A 23,720-nucleotide genomic window follows, 5' to 3' on the forward strand; every position below is an offset into this window, starting at 1 on the left:
GGGTTGTTTTAACCCAGCAATTGGGTTGTTTTAAGCAACCATTAAAATAACCCAAATGCTGGGTTAACCCAATCGCTGGGTTAAAACAACCCAATTGCTGGGTTAGTCATTTTCAACCCAACTTGGGTTATTTTTAACCCAGCATTTTTTAGATTGTAGTTGACACCAGGACTTAGTTGTTTAAAAAATAAAATGATATGAAATTGCATGTATAGGCAAAAACAATGGAATTTATTTTTCATTCACCAATCAATTTTTAGGTTTCAGGATTTTTAAAAAAATATTCAGAACTATGTTATGAATCTTTATGCAATGTGTGGGTAAAATGGCCATACTTGGATTTTCCCATTCAATACAATGTATCTAATTAGCATATTAATGAGTTCTTGGTGCAACATAAGGAAAATAGAAGTGTAATAATGGGAGGAATAATTGGCAACATTTTCATAATAATATCTAATATTTCATAGGAATATTGATATGTAATTTCTTTCCCTATTCACTTGTTATGTCTCCAAAATGCCTGATAAACATGATTTAAATCCTGGCGTCCTCTACAGTGGACATTTATGAAATCAATGCCCTGTTTTGTAACAGAAAGTCATATTTTGATTAGAAACCCCATAACATTTTCCTAAGATGTTGATTTATAACAAACAATTTGAAAATTAATCCAATTTAAATTATAATTACAACCCCAAATCAGAAAAAGTTGGGACAGTATGGAAAACGCAAATAAAAAAAAAAGAAGTGATTTCTAAATTTACTTTGACTTGTATTTCATTGCAGACAATATGAACACAAAATATTTCATGTTTTGTCTGGTCAACTTCTTGTCATTTGTAAATATGCATCCTTTCCTGTCATTCAGACCTGCAACACATTTCAAAAAAAGTTGAGACAGGAGCAATTTAGGGCTAGTAATGAGGTAAAATGGTTCAATAATGATGTGATTTGAAACAGGTGATGTCAACAGGTGATTGTAATTATGATTTGGTACAAAAGCAGCATCCATGAAAGGTCTAATCCTTTAGGAGCAAAGATGGGCAGAGGATCGCCAGTTTGCCAACAAATACGTGAGAAAATTATTGAAATGTTTTTAAAACAATGTTCCTCAAAGAAAGATAGGAAGAGATTTGGATATTTCACATTCAACAGTGCATAACATAATTAAAAGATTCAAGGAATCTGGAGGAATTTCAGTGCGTAAAGGACAAGGGCGCAAGCCTAAGTTGAACGACCGTGATCTTCGATCCCTCAGGCGGCACTGCATCAAGAATCGTCATTCATCTATAAGCGATATCACCACATGGGCTCAGGATTACTTTGGCAAACCTTTGTCAAGTACCACAATACGTAGTTACATCCACAAATACCAGTTAAACTGTATTGTGCCAAAAGGAAGCCCTATGTTAACTGTGTCCAGAAGCGCCGTCGACTTCTCTGGGCTCGGAGGCATCTGGGATGGACCATCACACAGTGGAAATGTGTACTGTGGTCAGATGAATCAGTATTTGAGGTATTTTTTGGGAGGAATGGATGCCGTGTGCTAAGGAGCAAAGAAGAAAAGGATCATCCAGACTGTTACCAGCAACAAGTCCAAAAGTCCGGGTTTGTCATGGTATGGGGTTGTGTCGGTGCCCTTGGCAAAGGTAACTTGCACTTCTGTGAAGGCACCATTAATGCTGAAAAGTACATAGAGATTTTGGAGCATAATATGCTGCCTTCAAGAAGACATCTTTTCCAGGGACGTCCATGCATATTTCAACAAGACAATGCAAAACCACATTCTGCACACATTACAAAGTCCTGGCTGCGGAGGAAGAGGGTACGGGTACTTGACTGACCTGCCTGCAGTCCCGATCTGTCTCCAATAGAGAATGTGTGGCGCATTTTGAAGCGCAAAATGCGATAACGAAGACCCCGTACTGTTGCCCACCTTAAGACTTGTTTGCAGGAAGAATGGGACAAAATTACACCTGAAACACTTCATCACTTGGTGTCTTCAGTCCCTAAACGTCTTTTAAGTGTTGTGAAAAGGACTGGCAACATTACAAAGTGGTAAATGCTTTACTGTCCCAGCTTTTTTTTAAATGTGTTGCAGGTCTGAATGACAAGAAAGGATGCATATTTACAAATGACATGAAGTTGACCAGACAAAACATGAAATATTTTGTGTTCATATTGTCTGCAATGAAATACAAGTCAAAGTAAATTTAGAAATCACTTCTTGTTTTTGTTTTTTTTTGCGTTTTTCATACTGTCCCAACTTTTTCTGATTTGGGGTTGTACAAAATATTATCATATTTCCATAAGATTGCTAAACATTAATGTCAGCTGTTTTTAAAGACCAAGAAGAAGTTGTTGTGCTGGTGAAACCTCCAAACATTTGGTATCTCTGCAAAGCCCAGAATGTGTTCTTTACAGGACATCCAGACTGTGACAGAGAAATTCACTCAAATGTAATGTCCACTACAGTGGACAAAAGTCTATTCCTGTGTCCCTGGAGGATATTAGATATTGTGACTGGAAAAGACAAAAAATACTCTTTTTTGCAAATTTTTTGCAGGGCACTCTTTTTAGGCTATAAGAATCATATTTGTCAGATGTCTTGTTTGTTCTGCACATGCTAAAATGTCTGTTTCTGTTTTCCTTGAACCTCAACAAACAGGACATTTTGCTGCCCACCCAAAAACTGAAACACACAACCATAAAACAATTATATGAAATCACTTTATTATCCGTGTGTGGTGATTCCATTTGGCAGGAATGTTACAGTCTAAAATCTGTCTATAACGGGCATGCAGTGAGGCCTACAGGTGGAGCGCTCGGAAAACACAGAGGACATACAGAAATATCATTTACAACCTCACCTACAGTGCACATCATATGCATGCATACAATTCTTCAACAAAGAGAGAGGGAGGAGAACCTACAGTGACATAAAAAAAAAGAAAAAAAATGCACCAAGTAAGTAAGAAACTGCATTTTTCCAAAATACAACCACCTAGAGACAGGAACAGATTACAGACGGAAAATCACACCAAGATAATTTATCGTTTTTAACACAGAGGAAACCACATAGGACAATGCAGTAGAACAGTAGACACGTACATTCAATTAACAACAATGGAATATTTCATAACGTTACTGTGTTAGGCAGTATCTGCGCATTAGCATCTGAGAGACACGGAATGACTTTGAGCGAATGCATGTCAAATGTTGAGTTACATTTAGAAAATCATGATGATTATGCAATATTTTACTTATACAGCACTCAGGTAAACATACAAAATATGTTCAGGGAATAGAACGTTTGGTTGTTGATTGAACTTTAAATTTAATTGCGAGATCATTTTTTGTTCTTTGTTTTAGGAATCTGTTTAAGACAATCACAAAACCCAAAGAACTGACATGGTAGTCGCATATTAGACCACTTTGGACAATGATGTATAAGAACAACATTCAAATTAAGGGAAAAAATAATGACAGCAGACAATCTCACAAACAGGAACACTCTTTGGTTTTAATAAAAAAGGTGATGATATAGAATGAGCGATGGGTTTCGGGCAGTATTTATTTATCAGTGCAGGAAATTCACCATGTCACACACTAATAGTGGCAAAATCGAGGGCAGTTGATAGTCATGTAGAAAAATCATGTTTGTGCTCCAAAAATGGCCTCTGTCGATTGTAAAGTACACTCTGGGTGGCGGAAATGTGTCATTTGCACGGAAGGTTGCACATATTTCGCTAGTTATGCTAATGCTATGCTAATGTTTTTAGCTGAATCTCACCTCTCCGAAAGTGGTAGGCCTACAGCTGACATTGTCACTTCTTGTGAGTAAAGGCCTTAAACACAAGTGGCAGTAAAATCTGACAACATTCAGGATTATTGGCCACTAATATTACATTTAGCATCTTAGCAACTGGCTAGTTTGTTTAGCTGTTGAAGGACACCATTCTAATCTGCAAGCACATTCATATCATAAACATTAATATAAATTGAATTAACTCCTTGTTTCTTGTGGTAGCTACATGGCAGGAAGGCTATGACATCAATGTGTCCGTGTGCTATAATACGACACTATTTTACTCTCAAAGCCACAGCTTATTGTATGCTTTCATTCACAGGCCAGCATGGATAGGGTGGAATGTCTAGAATATTCGGAATGTTCAAAACAACGGAATGGCATCCTGATTCATAGTTCTATTTTTCTGAATCTTGAATGTTGTAAAAATTTAAACACACACATCTGCAACTAACAGGTTTTCCTCAACGCATTGTTATTTACAGTAATAATCTAATGAGAAAACAAGCACACGCTATCAAACCACGGCCAAGTAGCTTATCTTTTTATTTTCTTAGTAAAAAAAAGAGAGGATGGATAATACAATCTGACTGCGTCTTTCAAATCTGATTTTCTCATTACTGAGGAATTCAGTCCCGCTGTTTTCCATCTTGTCAATGCAGTTACAATAACGAGAAATAACGTCATACATAAACTAGCAACAAGCAAGCGTAAAACACAAGTCAGATCCGTTCGTAGCTCATAAAATAAGAGCCAGGCTTTGTTTAGAGTCTCTAAAAAGTAGGAATCGCGCAACTTCTCCAGTTCCCTTTTACTAAGCTCGCTTGACTGATACTAGGAAGACGACACGCCATTTGCACACAAACATTCTCTAGCAAATAAGCTGAATACATAACCATGAAGATTGTCTGTTATTGCTGATCTGGGATCAGAGTCCCATATACAACCAACGGACACAGGACATCTTCATATAGAAACAAATATTGCACCATTGTCACTGTCTGTTTACGTAATGTGTGCTCACAACCATGTTGTGAGAGCTAACGTAAATAAATGCAGACACTAAAGAACTAGATTCTACTGTACAGCAGTGAAGATGAAAAGATTTTATATATATATATATATTTATATATATATAGCCCTATTGATCCAATTGTAGTTGTATGTGATCGATGTCACCCCTCACATTCTTAAGTACTGTAAAAATACAAACAAGTCAATTCAAGATAACACCTAGTGCTATGGTTTCTCTCGCTGCGACTTGCTAACGTATGTGATTCCTTTTTAATCAACCAAACCCAGTTCACTAGAGTGTAATGGGAATTTGTATGACAACATAACGAGGGACGTATTGTTTGCTTTTGTCCTACGGAAGATCTACAGAGATGTGGGCAATATGCCATGTAACACTGCTGTATGTCAGACAACAACACCAAAGTTGTTGCCTTAAATTTCAGTGTATTTCAGCTAAAAATGGCAAATGAACAAAAAATTGTTAGCATGCTGAGAGGAAACAGCCTGATCATGTGTGGTAGTGTACGTTCTCTTCCATATTACAGTTTTAAGTCATATTAATCGGAAACAATGTGATCATTCATGATGGCAGGAACTGTATACTAGTTTGAAGTATGTATGTTAAAGGAACCTGTATACAGTATATATATATATATTTATATATAGGTATACCACATGGATCAATAATATCTATAACAGAGCAACAATCAAAAATATGATATGATTGGAGAAATCCCTCCAAGATAAATTTATGGCTTTTACTCATAGTTATTGTATATATATATATATATATATATATATATATATATATATATATATATATATATATATATATATATATATATATATATATATATATATATATATATATATATATATATATATATATATATATATATATGTGTATATATATATATATATATGTATATATATATATATATATATATATATGTATATATATATATATATATATATGTATATATATATATCCTAAAGTCATATATAGTTATTTTTTTCCATTTGCTATTTACAAACAAAATTAATGAACCATGGGGATTATTCTTGTTCTAAGGTCTGGACTCAGGGGGCATTCAATTTGTCTTTAAGCAACGCGTATGCATTGTAACATTTCTAGTGCACACATTGTATTTTTCCTCATTCTTTTAATAATAAAAAAAAGTCACGTATCGCAGTTAAAGACAGATGTTATGGCACATGTTTTGAGTCCAAAGATCTTAGAACAAATGCGAGAGAAGGGAAGGGGAAAGAGGAGGTGGCTTTCATGACATTAATGATTCCCGTTTTATCACGATTTGTCGTGGAATGCTGTTACTTTTTATTGAACATATCTTGAAGTGGGCCAGGGAGGAACTTCATGACGGTGTCCACGATGCTTTCCTCCTCCTCTTCTTCATTGCCACAGCCAGCAGGGATTGCTTTCTTGGGACGGGTCAGACTGCCCTCTGACGCCTGCTCCATGGCTGCCTGGGCTTCTGCCTCCTTCTCTTCCTTCTTCTTTATTCCATACTGAAAAACACACAGCAGCTTGTTAGGCTTTTCCACTAGAATGTCACCGGTTTCACTTTAGAATAAGTTGACATATAGTTGCAAAGTTACTTATAGTCAGTATAATATCTGTTGGAGGACCTTCACAAAGAAGAGTTAGCCGATATTAAGTAGACAGGCGTGTTGAGTTACATTAGGGGTGTGTTGAAAACTGTGGTTATGGTAAGGGGCGTGACATTTACGTAACACGCTCGAAGCAGCAACACACTGATCCAGTCGACCAAACAGAGCACACTGCGTTTATCGGAAGGAGGGGCTTCATACAGACCGGAACTGTACAGAGCGTTACTGACAGACTGGAAATAGAGGTGCTGCAAAAATTTCACGAACATGAAAACCTATTTTAGCAGACCGAAAAATAAAATTAAGACTCTGTAAAATGGCATTATAGGTCCTCTTTAACTTTGCATTTTAGTTTGGTATTAGCTATTGCCGAAGCTGAAATTAGAAGTCAAGCAAGTTTCGCCGCTAGGTTTATTTAAAGCAATAACCAAGGCGTAGCTTGATGTTAACATAATTGAGCGTGGAATCAAGGGAGTTGTTGTCTTCAGCTCCACAGCCGATTGTAAGCAATTCAACGGGATTCAGGCAGAAATCATGTTCATGGAGCTAATGTTTTAAAGTTTTATTAATGTTACTGCGGTGTGAAGCAGGGCGGGGCCGAGAGCCTGGGACATTTTATGTTGCTGTTTTTAGTATGCTTATATGCCGCAGTCGGCCGCTGCCGCTCCTTACATTTTGTTGTTTATGTTTATTTTTTACAATTGAAGTTATGTTTAATGTCTGCCTCCATTTTCCCTGAACTTGAACTTTGTTACAGTTACATTTGACCACTTAAATTCACATAACTTTCACATTCACATAAATCAGTGCTGAATTACTATCCAGGTCACTTTTGTCAAATTAAAATTGTGGGGAAGCGCAGCACTGTTTTACTTGGTCAAAACAATCATACTAAAATACATTTGAGTGTGTTGTAAGTTATTATGTTACTCTGTGTGTTCGCTCGGTGGCTGGTATGAGACACTTTTTCACATTGCCTTAAGCTAGATCGATATTAGAATATCATATTAAAGGGATAGTTCACCCAAAAATGAAAATTAGCCCATGATTTACTCACCACCCTCAAGTCATCCTAGGTGTATATGACATTCTTCTTTCAGACGAATACAATCGGAGTTAGATTAAAAAAAGTCGTGGCTAATCCAAGCTTTATAATAGCAGTAAGAGTTGCTCTGTTTTTGAAGTCCATAAAAAAATGTATCTGTCCGTCGAATAACGTGCTCCACACGGATCTGGGGGGTTAATAAAGGCCTTCTGAAGCGAACCGATGCGTTTGTGTAAGAAAAATATCCATATTTTAAAGTGATGAAAGTGCCTCTCGCCGTTCAAAATGCTTATGCAACGTCTGACGAGTGTACCTGGTCGCGTAAGCCTTTGAACTGAACTTGAACTTTCAACACTTTTTCCATAAATTGAATACGGAAGGTGATTGGCCGAAACGTTTCTTTATAAAGTTTTAAATATGGACATTTTTCTTACACAAATGCATCGATTCGCTTCAGAAGGCCTTTATTAACACCCCAAAGCCGTGTGGAGAACGTTATTTGAAGGACAGATGCATTTTTATGGACTTCAAAAACAGAGCAACTATTACTGCTTTTATAAAGCTTGGATTAGCCACAACTTTTTTGAATATAACTCGATTTTATTCATCGCAAAGAAGAATGTCATATACACCTTGGATGACTTGAGTGTGAGTAAATCATGGGCTAATTTACATTTTTGAGTGAACTATCCCTTTAATAAAAGCTTGTGTTGCTAAATGGCATGCAGTTAATTTTCAATATGGTGGAGAAACTGCTGTATTACTGTTACTAAAAAATAAAGCTCTTTTTGATTTTGCTATGTTTGCCACTTGACAAAATAGTGTTGTCTCTGAGGCAAGGTACAAACATGTTATTTGTGGTAAATCCAAAAAACAAGAGATTCAAACAATAAGACTAACCGTGTTTAGGAAGGAAGGGAAAGGAAAGGCAATTTGCTAGATTAATCACATGCAAGACCATTTCCTCTTGATTAGCATACAAATGTTTGAGCATTGGAGAATTCTGCTACACCCCGTTCTAGATTGTCTCATGACATGAATGTTAGAAACATTTAAATTTGGATGGTACATGTCCATAAATCTTTGGCAGACTGCCATTTGGCAAGTCAATGTAATTATTTGGACCTGACAGTTAGCTTAGTGATTCACAGAAGCTTCATTTAGATCAGAGACACTTTCTCATTTACAAATAAATGCCCTGATTTTAAATGGTGTGCCGAATATTGGCAAGGAAATCCACTTCATTACAGAAGTACTTAGATGACAAATGGTCCGTTTCGTCTTTGTTTCACCCCCCAAAGGGTCTGAGGCTCGTTAATTCTTGCCCATTCAACTGTTTTATACCCTTTTGGCTACATTAGAAAGACCACAAAGAAATGATACAATCTTTCCACTTAAATTGTGCTCATACTGTTATGTGCTCATGATATATGTAAGGATGTTAAAAAGTTGTCATGTTTTTGAAAGAAGTCTCTTTTTCTCAAAAATGCAGTACAAACAATAATATTGTGAAATATTTACAATAATTGTTCTCTATTTGAATATATTTTAAAATGTAATTTAGTCCTGTGATGTCAAAGCTGAATTTTCAGCATCATTACTCCAGTCTTCAGTGTCACATGATCCTTCAGAAATCAGTCTAATATGCTGATTTAGTGATCAAGACACATTTTATTTTTAATCAATGTTGAAAACTGTTTTTGCTGCTTAATATTTTTGTGGAAACTGATAAATTTTTTCAGGATTCTTTGATTAACAGAAAGTTCAAAAGCACAGCATTTGTTTAAAATAAGTCTTTTGTACGTATAAATCAAATTAATTAAAAAATTCTGAATGACCCTTTTAAATACTTTTGAATGTTAGTGCACATGTAAATGCTAAGCATATGTTGCTTGTTTAACTCGTACAGTCTGCAAATGATGGGTTCTGTTTCCTGTATCGCTTCAGGAATCACAGTCACATCCCGAGGAACGATTATGTATAGTAATAGAATGAGGGAGATTTATATGGAGGAATTATATTTAGGGCAAGACATATACCCCCTTAGGACTCTTAGCTGCTCTGAGACGTATAAAATTGTGACATCTTGCCAATAAATGGATTAAGCAATGGATGATTTCTCCCTCTGACTACTGAGGTCATAAACTAGCTCATGCAATCAGGAGATGACCTTATAAGGACCTTATAAGGATGACCTTATAAGGCAGGTTAGACCTAAACTGCATTTCGTTGCCTTGTACTTGTACTTGTGTAATGACAATAAAGTTGAATCTAATCTAATCTAATCTAATAAACAACGAATTTCTACTTTTCTTAAACCATCTATCTATTAGAAATAATGTGGATTCCATTCCTTATGTAGACATGAAATCTCATTAATGCCGCTTAATCCGAGAAATACTTAAATGGGTTACTTGAAAGGAGTGCTTGGCAAACCCTGAAGTTTAGCCATCGTGGATTTGACATAAGGACTTCCTTCAGTATTGCAGTCACGTTTTGTACAGAATGTGGAGATGTTGCCTTAATCCTTGTGGTAAATTAGACCCATGGGTGATGGCTTAGTAGAAAAAAGACAGGCTTTCTTTGGCCTCCCATCCTCTCTCTCTATGGCTTTGCATAAACATGTATCTGTTTTACTCCAACTCGATTCGCTCGCAGGAGGAGATCATCCTCCATTTTGTGCAACCATGCGTTCAATCTCTGAGACTCAGCAGCCCAAGGTAAATTATCATGACAAATTGGTAAATGCCAAGTCTGTTAAGCAGAATAATCATTTTTCGCTCCGAATTTAGTACATCTGATGAAGCAATTTCTTTTTTAATGTCATTTAAATAATCACAGTTTTTGGCCTCAAAATTTATATTGAAGGAGATTTTTTTTTTTAGTTATATTCCAATACAGCTGTCGTCGTTGTAGAGTGTGTGGTGAATTACACTAGTAGTCCCGAGGTAAATAGTTCTTCAGCTCAAGTTTGTTTCCAGCCTCTCATGGAGACTTCAGATGCCCCAACACCTGTGATGAGACGACTCGACGCCTGTGAAGAGATGACTTAACGCCAGCGTTGTTATGGCCTAAATTAATACATGATTGATTAACTTTTTCTAACATTTTTCAATGTGCTTTGAAACAATGTGTATTGTGAAAAGCGCTATACAAATAAATTTGAATTGAATTTAATTGTATTGATTTAATTGGTCTACAGGTGCTGGTCATATAATTAGAATATCATCAAAAAGTTGATTTATTTCACTAATTCCATTCAAAAAGTGAAACTCGTATATTATATTCATTCATTACACACAGACTGATATATTTCAAATGTTTATTTCTTTTAATTTTGATGATTCTAACTGCACTTCAGAATTTTTATGGACAGAATTTCTAGGCGCAGCCAAGGGCCGGAGGGTGTCAGGTTTGGGGACCACACGGTTTCGTCTCTGCTCTTTGCGGATGACGTTGTCGTGTTGGCCCCTTCTAACCAGGACCTTCAGCATGCACTGGGACGGTTTGCAGCCGAGTGTGAAGCGGCTGGGATGGGGATCAGCACCTCCAAATCCGAGGCCATGGTCCTCAGTCGGAAAAGGGTGGCTTGCCCACTTCAGGTTGGTGGAGAGTTCCTGCCCCAAGTGGAGGAGTTCAAGTATCTAGGGGTCTTGTTCACGAGTGAGGGGAGGATGGAACGGGAGATTGACAGACGGATCGGTGCAGCTTCTGCAGTAATGCGGTCGATGTACCGGTCTGTCGTGGTGAAGAAAGAGCTAAGCCGTAAGGCGAAGCTCTCGATTTACCGGTCAATCTACGTTCCTACTCTCACCTATGGTCATGAGCTTTGGGTCATGACCGAAAGGACAAGATCCCGGATACAGGCGGCCGAAATGAGCTTTCTCCGCAGGGTGACTGGGCGCTCCCTTAGAGATAGGGTGAGAAGCTCAGTCACTCGGGAGGAACTCGGAGTAGAGCCGCTGCTCCTCCACATCGAGAGGGGACAGCTGAGGTGGCTCGGGCATCTGTTCCGGATGCCTCCTGAACGCCTTCCCGGGAAGGTGTTTCGGCATGTCCAACCGGGAGGAGGCCCCGGGGAAGACCAAGGACACGCTGGAGGGACTATGTCTCCCGGCTGGCCTTGGAACGCCTCGGTGTCCCCTCGGAAGAGCTGGAGGAAGTGTCTAGGGAGAGGGAAGTCTGGGCATCTCTGCTTAGACTGCTGCCCCCGCGACCCGGCCCCGGATAAGCGGAAGAAGATGGATGGATGGATGGATTCTAACTGACAACTCAGGAAAATCCCAAATTCAGCATCTCAGAACATACACGAAACATGAAAAGTATGAGTATGTACAGCACTCAATACTTAAGGGCTCCTTTTGCCTGAATTACTGCAGCAATGCGGCGTGGCATGGAGTCGATCAGTCTGTGGCACTGCTCAGGTGTTATGAGTGCCCAGGTTGCTCTGATGGTGGCCTTCAGCTCTTCTGCATTGTTGGGTCTGGCATATCGCATCTTCCTCTTCACAATACCCCATCGATTTTCTATGGGGTTAAGGTCAGGTGAGTTTGCTGGCCAATTAAGAACAGGGATACCATGGTCCTTAAACAAGGTACTGGTTGCTTTGGCACTGTGTGCAGGTGCCAAGTCCTGTTAGAAAATGAAATCTGCATCTCCGTAAAGTTGGTCAGCAGCAGGAAGCATGAAGTGCTCTAAAACTTCCTGGTATACGGCTGCGTTGACCAACACCAGCAGATGACATGGCACCCCAAACCATCACTGACTGTGGAAACTTTACACTGGACCTCAAGCAACGTGGATTGTGTGCCTCTCCTCTCTTCCTCCAGATTCTGGGACCCTGATTTCCAAAGGAAATGCAAAATCTACTTTCATCAGAGAACATAACTTTGGACCACTCAGCAGCAGTCCAGTCCTTTTTGTCTTTAGCCAAGGCGAAACGCTTCTGACGCTGTCTGTTGTTCAAGAGTGGCTTGACACAAGGAATGCGAAAGCTGAAACCCATGTCTTGCATACGTCTGTGCGTAGTGGTTCTTGAAGCACTGACTCCAGCTGCAGTCCACTCTTTGTGAATCTCCCCCACATTTTTGAATGGGTTTTATTTCACAATCCTCTCCAGGGTGCAGTTATCCCTATTGCTTGTACACTTTTTTTTACCACATCTTTTCCTTCCCTTCGCCTCTCTATTAATGTGCTTGGACACAGAGCTCTGTGAAGAGCCAGCCTCTTTTGCAATGACCTTTTGTGTCTTGCCCTCCTTGTGCAAGGTGTCAATGGTTGTCTTTTGGACACCTGTCAAGTCAGCAGTCTTCCCCATGATTGTGTAGCCTACAGAACTAGACTGAGAAACCATTTAAAAACCTTTGCAGGTGTTTTGAGTTAATTAGCTGTTTAGAGTGTGGCACCAGGTGTCTTCAATATTGAACCTTTTCACAATATTCTAATTTTCTGAGATACTGAATTCGGGATTTTCCTTGGTTGTCAGTTATAATCATCCAAATTAAATTAAATAAACATTTGAAATATATCAGTCTGTGTGTAATGAATGAATATAATATACAAGTTTCACATTTTAAATGGAATTAGTGAAATAAATCAACTTTTTGATGATATTCTAATTATATGACCAGCACCTGTATAATATAATTACTGTGGCATTTTTAAAGGTGCAGTGTGTGAATTTTAGCAGCATCTAGTGGTGAGGTTGTGAATTGCAACCGCCCACTGCTCACCCCTCCATTTTTAAGCACATAGAGAAGCTACGATGGCCGACCCAGGACAAAAATGTAATTGTCGGAGAGAGCAGAGAGTGACGAGTATTCTGTAGAGCAGTTTGTCCGGTTAGGGCAGGGGTTTCCAATCCTGCTCCTGGAAGGCCACTGTCCTGCAGAGTTTAGCTCCAACCCCAATTCAACACACCTGAACCAGCTAATCAAGGTCTTATTAGGCATACTAGAAACTTCCAGACAGAAGTGTTGAGGCAAGCTGGAGCTAAACTCTGCAGGACAGTGGCCCTCCAGGACCAACTTTGGACACCCCTGGGTTAGTGCTACTGTAGAAACATGACGCCGCAAAATGGCGATTTCACTGTAAGGGGACCCGTGGTGTATGTACATAAAAATGGCTTAGGTAATAAAAACATAACGGTTCATTATGTAAGGTCTTTATATGCCACTGAAAACATAGTTATGTATATTATATTGCATTTCTGTCAATAGATCCTCATAAACACTACACACTGCACCTTTAAAGTAATTCTAAATGACTGTTTTACATAATCTGCCTAAAGACTATAGTATATATTGTTACACAGTTACATGTAATTATGCATAATTACATACAACTAACCCTAAACCAAACCCTAACCCTATAGTAAGTACATGTAGTTAATTAATATTACTTGATACTTAAATGTATAATTACACTGTAACAAGGACACCTTAAAATAAAGTTTACTTTTATGTTAAATATATGTATATACATTATACAAGTAATGTGTGTATAATGTGTTTATTTAATATACAGTATTATATGTTATATATTAATGTTTACATTTATAGGATATTGCTTGTAAAAAAAATATATATTGCTAGTAACATTCATTAAAAATAATTAACAAACATTATGTAACAAACAGTAGTTTATATGCATTTAAATTGTCATAAATGCAAGCCAATAAATCATAGTTTCATGGCATTTCTTACAGTAAATGAACGCACATTAACTGCTCTGCATTACATAACATATTCATGTTTACTGTACATAATGTAATGAAGCTGTTAAATACCACTGTCTTTTATTAGAACAACATTTTCATTTGAATAATCCCCGGGTCTTTCCCTCCATGACACCTTTTCCTTTTCATTTTTTCCCTTCATTTTATCGCACAGCAAAGCAGCCATATGGTAGCATGAGCAAAGGGACTCAAGCATAGTCAATCTCCACAGCCTCCACAGTAATGGAATGCTTGCCAGAGCTAGACTGTTATTTTTCCAGTCCCTCTGGTTCACAGCGTGTACCCTCAGGGCCCGTCCATTCCCATGCACAACGTACCACTCAACTGCATTCAGCCTCCCCAGGAGTGAAACAAACAAAGAAAAAAACTAACATAAATAACTTTTACTTGATTTATTTATGTGGTATGTATAGTTCACCATTCACTATGAGCCACTACTTTGCAACATATAGTATTATTATATTATTTTTCTAAATACAAAGATCAGTGGTTCTCGCACAAAAATAAAACATGATCATACTGTAAACTTTTTTAACTCTAGGGTTCTTGACTTGACGACATTTTGTCTTAAATCATTGCATATTTTCAGGTTTAATGGGTTATTTAAAAAATACAATTCTAGGGATAAAACAAATTAATTAAAACTGGAAACTACATTTTCTCATAAGAGTGAAATAAAATGTACATATTTCAATATTGTTTTGCATTTTTATCACAGCTTGAGAATCACTGGCCTTTGCCAATGTCATTTTAGTATAATTGATATAGGCCTACTATTATAGTTTTTGTTAGATTTTTTATATATAATATTTTTTTCTGTTTTCACTTTAATATTAGCCTAGTTAACGTGTTTGTCATTTTTATTAGATTTGTTTTAGTATGTCTATATAGTATTTATTAATTAATAAATGAAAATGATAAATGTTGCCTTGGCAACTAACTGAAATAAAACAAGTTTTCTTATATTTTATTTTATTTCAAGTAACATTTTTTAAATGGTTTTTGCGCTCATGTCATGTTGCTGTGCTACGCGGTCACGAAAGCTTAGCGTTTGCATGTGTTTTTAAGCATTGTGGTTTAAAATCACCTGTTGAAGCGCAATTAGCAGCGAAAGGACCGCTCAACAGTATGTGCACGCTCTCGGAGAGACCGTTTCTCAGCTTATAGAGCGCGTGATAACTGAACTGAGTTCAGTTAATTGGGCTCAAATGGTTAAATACACATGCCTATGTGTCATAGTGACCATGCAATTGCAAGTATGGCATTTGAATGTTGAGAAAGAAAAACGCACGAATACAATGGATCTTAAAGTGACAGTACCCAAATTTACCTGCTGTCATTAATAATGTTTATCAAACAACAAAAGAGAGAAAATCTCTCACTGCTCTTTACTAAATCACATTTGTAACTTGAACAAGAATACATGTAGATTTAATTTACACAGTTAAGACAATGCAGTGTTTTTACACTGTGTGCAGAATTATTAGGCACATTTGACCAATTCCAAACCACAGTAATCCTAATAACTACTATTAATTTAGTGTTTGATAATGTATAAGTAATATATAATTGTTCATGAAGGCTGGAAATGAAAAACACCTTATATTCAGGTGTGCAGAATTATTAGGCATGTTTTCTTTTACAGATAAATTGAGCCAAATAAGAGATTTAACTCAGACTGAAAAGTCAAAAATTATTAAATGCCCACAAGAAGGATGCAATACTAATGCAATACTAGACATTGCAGTTAAGGCATGACCATTGGACAGTGAAATGCTCGTTGGGTCAGCAGGGTTAGACAAAAACAGGTGGCGGACAAAAGACACCTGTTAACTGCAAAAGAATTAAGAATTAAGGTGAAGAATTAAGGGTGAAACCATCAGGAACCCTTTAGTCTCCAGCGCCACCATTTTCCAGAACTGCAACCTACCTGGAGTCTCCAGAAGTGCAAGGTGTCAGGATCTCAGAGACTTAAATTGGGTAAAGAATCCTAAAAAATGACCCCCACTAAATAAGAATCACAAGTTGAAGTGTTGTAAAATACATGAAGATATTTATAGGCTTTATGGACAGATAGGTTGAGAGTGACTCTTGAAGGACCAGCACCACCACTACTGCGCAGACTCGTAAAACTCCCAAATCTGCGCAAGATGTCAGCGCCATATTCAGACCTCCGGAGCCTTCAATTACTTAAGCGGAAGAGAATGAAGTCGTGTGGTCCATATTTTTTTACGGTCTATGGTTACATCACATAAAAGAGTGTCAAAACGGCATTTACCATTTGAATTTCGTGATAAAACGGACAGAATACTTAATATGTTCGCATGGGAACTCGAATTGAAGTATGTTTCACATGTAAAACAAGTAGTGTTAACTGTTAAAGATTGCATGCGGTACCGTTCGGTACAGACGTTCACCGTACCGGAAGTCCTGTACCAAAACGGTTCGGTACGAATACGTGTACCGTTACACCCCTAATCGTTATCATGAAATAAAATGACTCATATCGTGATATAAGATTTTGAACATATCGCCCACCCCTGATCTCATGGTATATTTACCTTGTCCCTGATGCCCTGTCGAAGCGATTCCCTCTCCGCTTCCATTTTGGCATACTTTGCCTTCCTCTCCTCCTCCTGTTGCCTGAGGGCTTCCTGTCTTTCTTCCTCCTTTCTTTCAGCATCAGGGTCCTTCTCCTCCTCACCCCCCAGCATTTTCCCCATGTCTTTGGTCGCCCCTTTGAGAGAAAGAAGGAGAGAATCAGGGACAGGAAATCACTCAACAGTCCACGGACTACATAAGAGGGACTTCCAAAGACATTTAGAGGATAACCTCTAACACAAGGTGAATTGAAAAACTGATAATTTAGTTCTCACTCTCATCCAGCTTCCTTTATAAATACTCTCAATGGCGTCTGCTCTCTTTGTCGGCAGGAGATGCAAGTAAGACAGTCGCCAGGAAAAGCACAATGGGTCAGATTGTTATAACAAAAGGGCTCCATTAGGGCCATGAGAATACAGGATTGTGACAAAGCAGATAATAAGTTCTGATTTTATCCGCAGCTCACATTCATCTGTCATCACGTGGCTTGTTAGCGTTCCGCAGTGTGACTGAGATTATGTATCTCTCTACTGGTCAAACCGTATTAATGCAACACGTTGTTAGGATGTGTCTGTTAATGAGGGAGTAATTAGCATTTAGTAAAAGACAAGTGCTTAAAATCACACATGGCGAAGTCAGAATAACCCTTTGTGAGCTGGCAGATAATGTCATGCCCTTTAGTATTGGGGAACATTACTTTTTTTTCTTGTAACTCTTTTGTTTCTAATAATATATATGTACAAGTCTACAGCAATCACCAGTATAAAGCTCAAACAATAGCACACATTCAAAATCATATTTCTGTCCTTCTGCCACCTTTGTGTCTGAGTTAGGCTGACATAGCAGAACGGAAGTTATCCAAGTTCACGCAGTATGTATTCATGTCACGTCGGTTTATGCTGGAGACAGAACGCCATGTAAATGCTTGAAGGGTTCTGTTTTCAGTCCAGGAGTTTTGTTCTCCCTGGATCAGCAATTGAGGGCGGCACACTGCCATTGCCCACCAGTCCATGAGGTCTGCGTTCAACCTGCGTGACACATGGTCTCGCATTCACTGCTCTCTAGAAATTGATTTTAATGAGGGCTGGGTCTCTCTGACAGCAGAGACGTGTGAAGACTACAGCTTTCAGATCTGACGATCCGCTTCTCTTTCATCAGCATGGGCTGCTCGTACACACCATATCTACATGAAGGTTGAGAGGACCAGGCTTGTCTTTACTCTGGAGGGTTGATGAGCATATAGTCGTCTGCTTTTTATCGGGGAGACCCAGATTTGCAGTTAGTGCCTGTAGTCTATACGTGTAGAAAAAGCTGATAATGACTAGATCGGAAGTTACATCTACAAAAACAAGAGTTTCACTGTACTAATTTAAAGTTAACATAATATCAAAACTGAGCTTGCATGTTCCTGGTCATAATTTTGAGGGGGAAAAGGCTTTTTTCCTTTGTGTTGTTATCTAGACCACAGGCTAGTAGCAAACGCTAACCATTATTGGACAGGTCTAAATGAAACAATTATCCACACACTCATATTACACTGGATTCAGCTTTAACACAATCAATAGCAGAGTCAGAACTGTACAACTTTATGAGCTTGAACAAAGCATGCCCACAAGCACTGCAGGCTAACCACATCTTAAAGTGACTTCTGGGAAGAAAATTGGAAAATGAAAGGAAACATTGGTCTTCATCTTAAACATTTTAGAACAGTTGATTTGGGGTTTTAATTTTGAGGGTAGGATTAACCTATGAAAACTGACTCTGGCAACTGAACTGAAACTACACACTAGGGCATCCATGGAAAGGATTAGCTGACATAACTGAAAACTTGCTGAAATCGAGAGATTCTGTAGAGAGTTGTCATCCTGAATTACCAGTTGAGTGCTGAGTATATATCCCTGTACTAAACACCTTTAGCAAACTCGAGGTTTGAAATGAGAATAGCCGGTGTGTATTCTTGGAGAATATCTTTGGCTGCAGTAGATGAATGTTTTGAAGGTACAAATAGTGCTTCACTGCAAAGTATATTTTGCTTTAAAATCACTCTTTAAAATTGCTCAACGTGGGCTGTATTTGTATCATTTCAATGTAGAAGAGAATAAAGTGATGCCTGATATTTGAGGTTTGAATTTTGCATGGCACTCCAGGCCTAGCCAAAGACATTTTATAAATTCTGTGGTTATTTTCTAAATATTTGTATTTTATTTAAATTGCCTCTATTGCCCTATTTTAAAGGCTCCTAATTTCCCTACAATAGGTTTACATGCATCAAAGGTCTAAAAACAGTTTCATTTTCTCATATACATTGCTCAACCATGTTTTTTTCAATGATTGTATAAGTGCATCCCTCCTTTCTGTGATCTACTCTGCTCTGATTGGCCAGACGGCCCAGTCTGTTGTGATTGGTCTGCCGGGGTCTCCAAACTCGGTCCTGGAGGGCCGCTGTCCTGCAGAGTTTAGCTCCAACCCCAATTAAACACACCTGAACCAGCTAATCACTGTCTAACTAGGACCTTGTAAGACCTTGATTAGCTGGTTCAGGTGTGTTTAATTGGGGTTGGAGCTAAACTCTGCAGGACAGCGGCCCTGCAGGACCGAGTTTGGTGACCCCTTGGTCTACTGCGAACAGCCCGTGTAGGAAGCTAAACGCCCAACTGAACTTCAGCTCTGTCCTGAGGCTTCCTAAAGCTGAGCGATTGTACACACTGTAAAGACAGAAACGTTGACGTCAATTTTATCTTATCAATCCGAGCGCGAGTCCGAAGATGAAACATTGGAAGAACTAGTTATTCAACCCGAACCTCCATTGCAAAGACGACTTGAACAGGATGTTTCTCAGTGATACGCTACTCATTTTGAGCTACATTATGAGATGTTGCAACTACGCGAACCCCGGAATCAAGTTGTTCACGGGCAGACAACGTACAACATAGGCGTGCATTAAGCAAATGTATTTTCTAGTGACATAGAACCGTTACTCACTAGGATTAGAAAATACAAACGACTCATATAGGTGGTTCCGAGTCGATTCTTTCTTTTGGGAGACGACTTTATTTATCGTCATTTTGCGTCATCAGAGGATTTTTGGCTAGAGGCGAGAGACTACACACTCTCAGAAAAAAAGGTACAGTGCTGTCCCTGGGGCGGTACCCTAAGGTACAAAAGTGAAAAGGTACATCTTTGTACTTTACTCACCCCTAAAAGGTACATATTAGTACCTCAAAAGGTACATATCAGTACTTTACGAGTGCGTATTAGTACTTTAAAGGTACATATTAATACCTTAAAGGTACATATTAGTACCTTTTTTGTTTTGTACCTTAGAGTACAGCCCCAGTGACAGCAATCACTGTCACTGTCGAAGCAAGTTTATTCTGGTAGTTGTTGTCTTTCATCCACATGAGACAAAAATACATTTCCTGTCTTTTCTCAGTCTAGAAGGCACCAAATTCAAAAATAATTTCACATTTCTACTACATAAATGACAGTTTAAATACATATTCATCTTCCCAGCGCTGAAGTACCCCTTTAAGTTGCTATGTACAACACATTTTACTTCTAAAACGTGACATACTTTTGAGTGCAAGAGGATATTCAACAAGTAAAAACTCTAGGAGAAAGGCCCATTCACACCAAGGACGATAACTAAAGCTATAAAGTGTTATATGTTTTATTTTATATTATATATTTGATTTTATATATTAGTATTAAATAATCGTTCTCATTCTGTGACAATGCCCACACAGAGGAACGATGTTGTTGGACTCTCTTTCAGAACAACTGATAAAGTATAAAAACATTGACAGCCTACCAGAATACAACAGACTTTAAAGAGCTCGAGCATTTAAAGTATTAGACAACAAAACTTCAGAATTTACTTATAATAAACAGACGCTAATAATAATTATGGTTATAGTTATCTTTATAGTCATTGTTCTTGGTGTGAATGTGCCTTAAGACGTGATTATTTTCTTTGGGAATTCATTTTAGACTATACTGAATTTGAAGAAACCCTTATAATGAACTCAAAACGGATAATAACCTTGGTTAGGAAAAGCTTGTTTCAAACATACATCAACTCAACTTCCAGTCCAATTAATATTAACCCTTTTTTGTTTTTTTTTGGAAGATCACAGGCGAAAGTTGTCACTCTATTCTCCCATTTGAACTGTAGTGTTTTTCATTATCTGTTTTTAATTAGAGCTGTTTTCAGCGGCTTGGCACTGGCTCTTGTCTCAGCTCCTCTGCATCACGCTCTGTTAATCTGCGCTCCTGAGGCTAATTAGCTCATCTGATCGTGACAAAGTCGCCGCGTGACACACAAACTCTTTACAACGTCTCTGTGCAGCGTAGCGATATCCACAGCTCAGCCGCGTGTGCAGACCAGACGAGAGTCCCTAAAGTAGATCTCCTCGCAACAAGCAGCTAACCACGCTAAAGCTAACGCTGTTCGAGTTTCCTCGTCGTGTGACATCGTACGCCTGTCCGCCGAGAAGCCCTGTGCGATCTGAAAGACTGCAAAGTGATGGTTGAATTTTGAAAATGGTACAGTCACATGGGCTGGAAATGGACTGTGTTATATAAAAAGAGTGTGTATGCCTATAATATGTGTCTGTTGTAGCGGAAAAAGTGATGGAGATGGCGTACTTGACAGGTGGCGTATCCTCGTTCCTTTGTGTGGCTGTCAGTGTGTGTCTATGTGTCCTTACTGTGAGAGGAAGTGTGGGTAGATGAGAACAAAATGTGCCACTCTTTAGCCGAGTGCCTGTGCAGAAAAGGAAAACATGCCCGTAGGGCCGTGCGCTATGTATCGTGTGATAGTTGAAATGTGCCAGCTGGTGGAGATTTTGCTAAACCCTGCATTTATATGTATTATACTGGGCAGAAGTTGACTGGTTAGCTTCAGTACTTAGAGTCCTATTAGATGCCATAATTGCACCAAAAACCATATTTACTCTTTGGTATATGTTTTTTTAGTCAGATTTAGCTCACTTCAGGGAACAGTTCAGTCTTTAGAATATTGCTAGTGTTACATAAAGTGTCAAAATGTGAGTTTATTTCTTATGAATAATCTAATCTTTTAGTTTGCATCCTTAACAGTGAAAAGTTAATAATAGAGTAAATTGTATGTGTTAAGCATTTAATTCACTGAATTACTTCCAATATTTACATTTACATTTACATTTATGCATTTGGCAGATGCTTTTATCCAAAGCGACTTACATTGCATTCAAGTTACACATTTTTAAATTTTTTGTCAGTTTCATGCTTTCCCTGGGGATCGAACCCATGACCTTGGCGTTGCTAGCGCCACGCTCTACTGTTTGAGCAACAGGAAAGCAATATATTGTGATTTATACACAAATTATGCATCTCAACTATTCTTTTCAAGGTTATTTTCCTCTCTGTGAATATGTGTGAGTGTGTGTCTGTGCCTGGGTGTGTGAAGGTCATCTACACACTGAAGGACTGTGAGAGGGGTGATCAAGTCTCCCGCGGAGCCCAAACACATGGAGAGAGCGCAAACTCAAGGACTCTGTGTTCCCTTCTTGCTCCATCTGTCTTAATCTCGCACCTGCTAAACAGCGAGAGCCCAGTGGCACACCTTCCCCCCCTGCGAAGACATTAATGTCCACCGACAGATCAGATACCACACAGGACACCCACAAACACAGTCTCTTCCACAGTGCCAGACAGCAGAGAGGGCACGACCTCTGCCCTACTCTCCATATGTTAGCGGTTTAATCACGTGCCTCGTGTGACGTACATAATCCATCACAATTAAAAGATGATTTATGGTGAAGGTGCCTCTTGAAAAAATCCAATTATCTTTATGAGGCTTTGAAAACTTTATCTTTATGAGGCTCTTTTTTTTAAGACTTGGCATCATGTCCTCGATTATCTCCGTAATTTCTAAATAATGATTTCTTAATGTTATAACTTCAAACCAATTTAAAAAAGTTGAATGAAAGTATCATGAAAATTGCTTGTTAGATCAATATTTTTTATGTATTTTTATTTTATCTGATTTATTTTTTCTGCTTATTTGTAATTATTTAGCAATTTCATATTTAGACATCAGGGAAGGGATTCGGGGGTTTGGTGACTATGAAGGGTGCCAGTAGGAAAAATCCACGTTGTTTTGTATTTTATATGATCACAACAATAACAACTGCCTAAATTATAATTTATGATCAAATGTCATCATCCTTTGGGCTTTGATCATAAGACTTTATGTGCTCAGATTGTGTTGGACAGCTTTTCCTCTTTTTTTGCTACACAAACACACACACACACACACACACACCCGTTGTGTTTTCATGTTTTATGGGGAATTTCCCTAGACATAATGATTTTTATAGTGTACAAACTGTACACTCACCTAAAGGATTATTAGGAACACCATACTAATACTGTGTTTGACCCCCTTTCACCTTCAGAACTGCCTTGATTCTACGTGGCATTGATTCAACAAGGTGCTGAAAGCATTCTTAAGAAATGTTGGCCCATATTGATAGGATAGCATCTTGCAGTTGATGGAGATTTGTGGGATGCACATCCAGGGCACGAAGCTCCCGTTCCACCACATCCCAAAGATGCTCTATTGGGTTGAGATCTGGTGACTGTGGGGGCCATTTTAGTACAGTGAACTCATTGTCATGTTCAAGAAACCAATTTCAACCAGATTCGAGCTTTGTTACATGGTGCATTATCCTGCTGGAAGTAGCCATCAGAGGATGGGTACATGATGGTCATAAAGGGATGGACATGGTCAGAAACAATGCTCAGGTAGGCCGTGGCATTTAAACGATGCCCAATTGGCACTAAGGGGTCTAAAGTGTGCCAAGAAAACATCCCCCACACCATTACACCACCACCAGCAG

The 23,720-nt window shown here is 38.5% G+C and overlaps 1 protein-coding gene across 1 annotated transcript in view; it reads right to left on the reverse strand.

The window, feature by feature from the left end:
- Window positions 1-6,154: 6,154 nt before the first annotated feature.
- The window catches only part of cplx1 (complexin 1), a gene marked incomplete at both ends in the record, with an annotated part of 60,061 nt that continues 42,495 nt past the window's right edge, over window positions 6,155-23,720 (reverse strand). Inside the window, 2 exons of the mRNA XM_079838328.1 lie at window positions 6,155-6,352; window positions 16,797-16,972. Of these exons, the coding sequence (XP_079694454.1) occupies window positions 6,155-6,352; window positions 16,797-16,972 (374 nt within the window). The remainder of the gene's footprint in view (window positions 6,353-16,796; window positions 16,973-23,720) is intronic.

The sequence above is a fragment of the Gobio gobio genome, assembly GCF_949357685.1.
Source record: "Gobio gobio genome assembly, chromosome: 16".
Lineage (NCBI taxonomy): Eukaryota > Metazoa > Chordata > Actinopteri > Cypriniformes > Gobionidae > Gobio > Gobio gobio.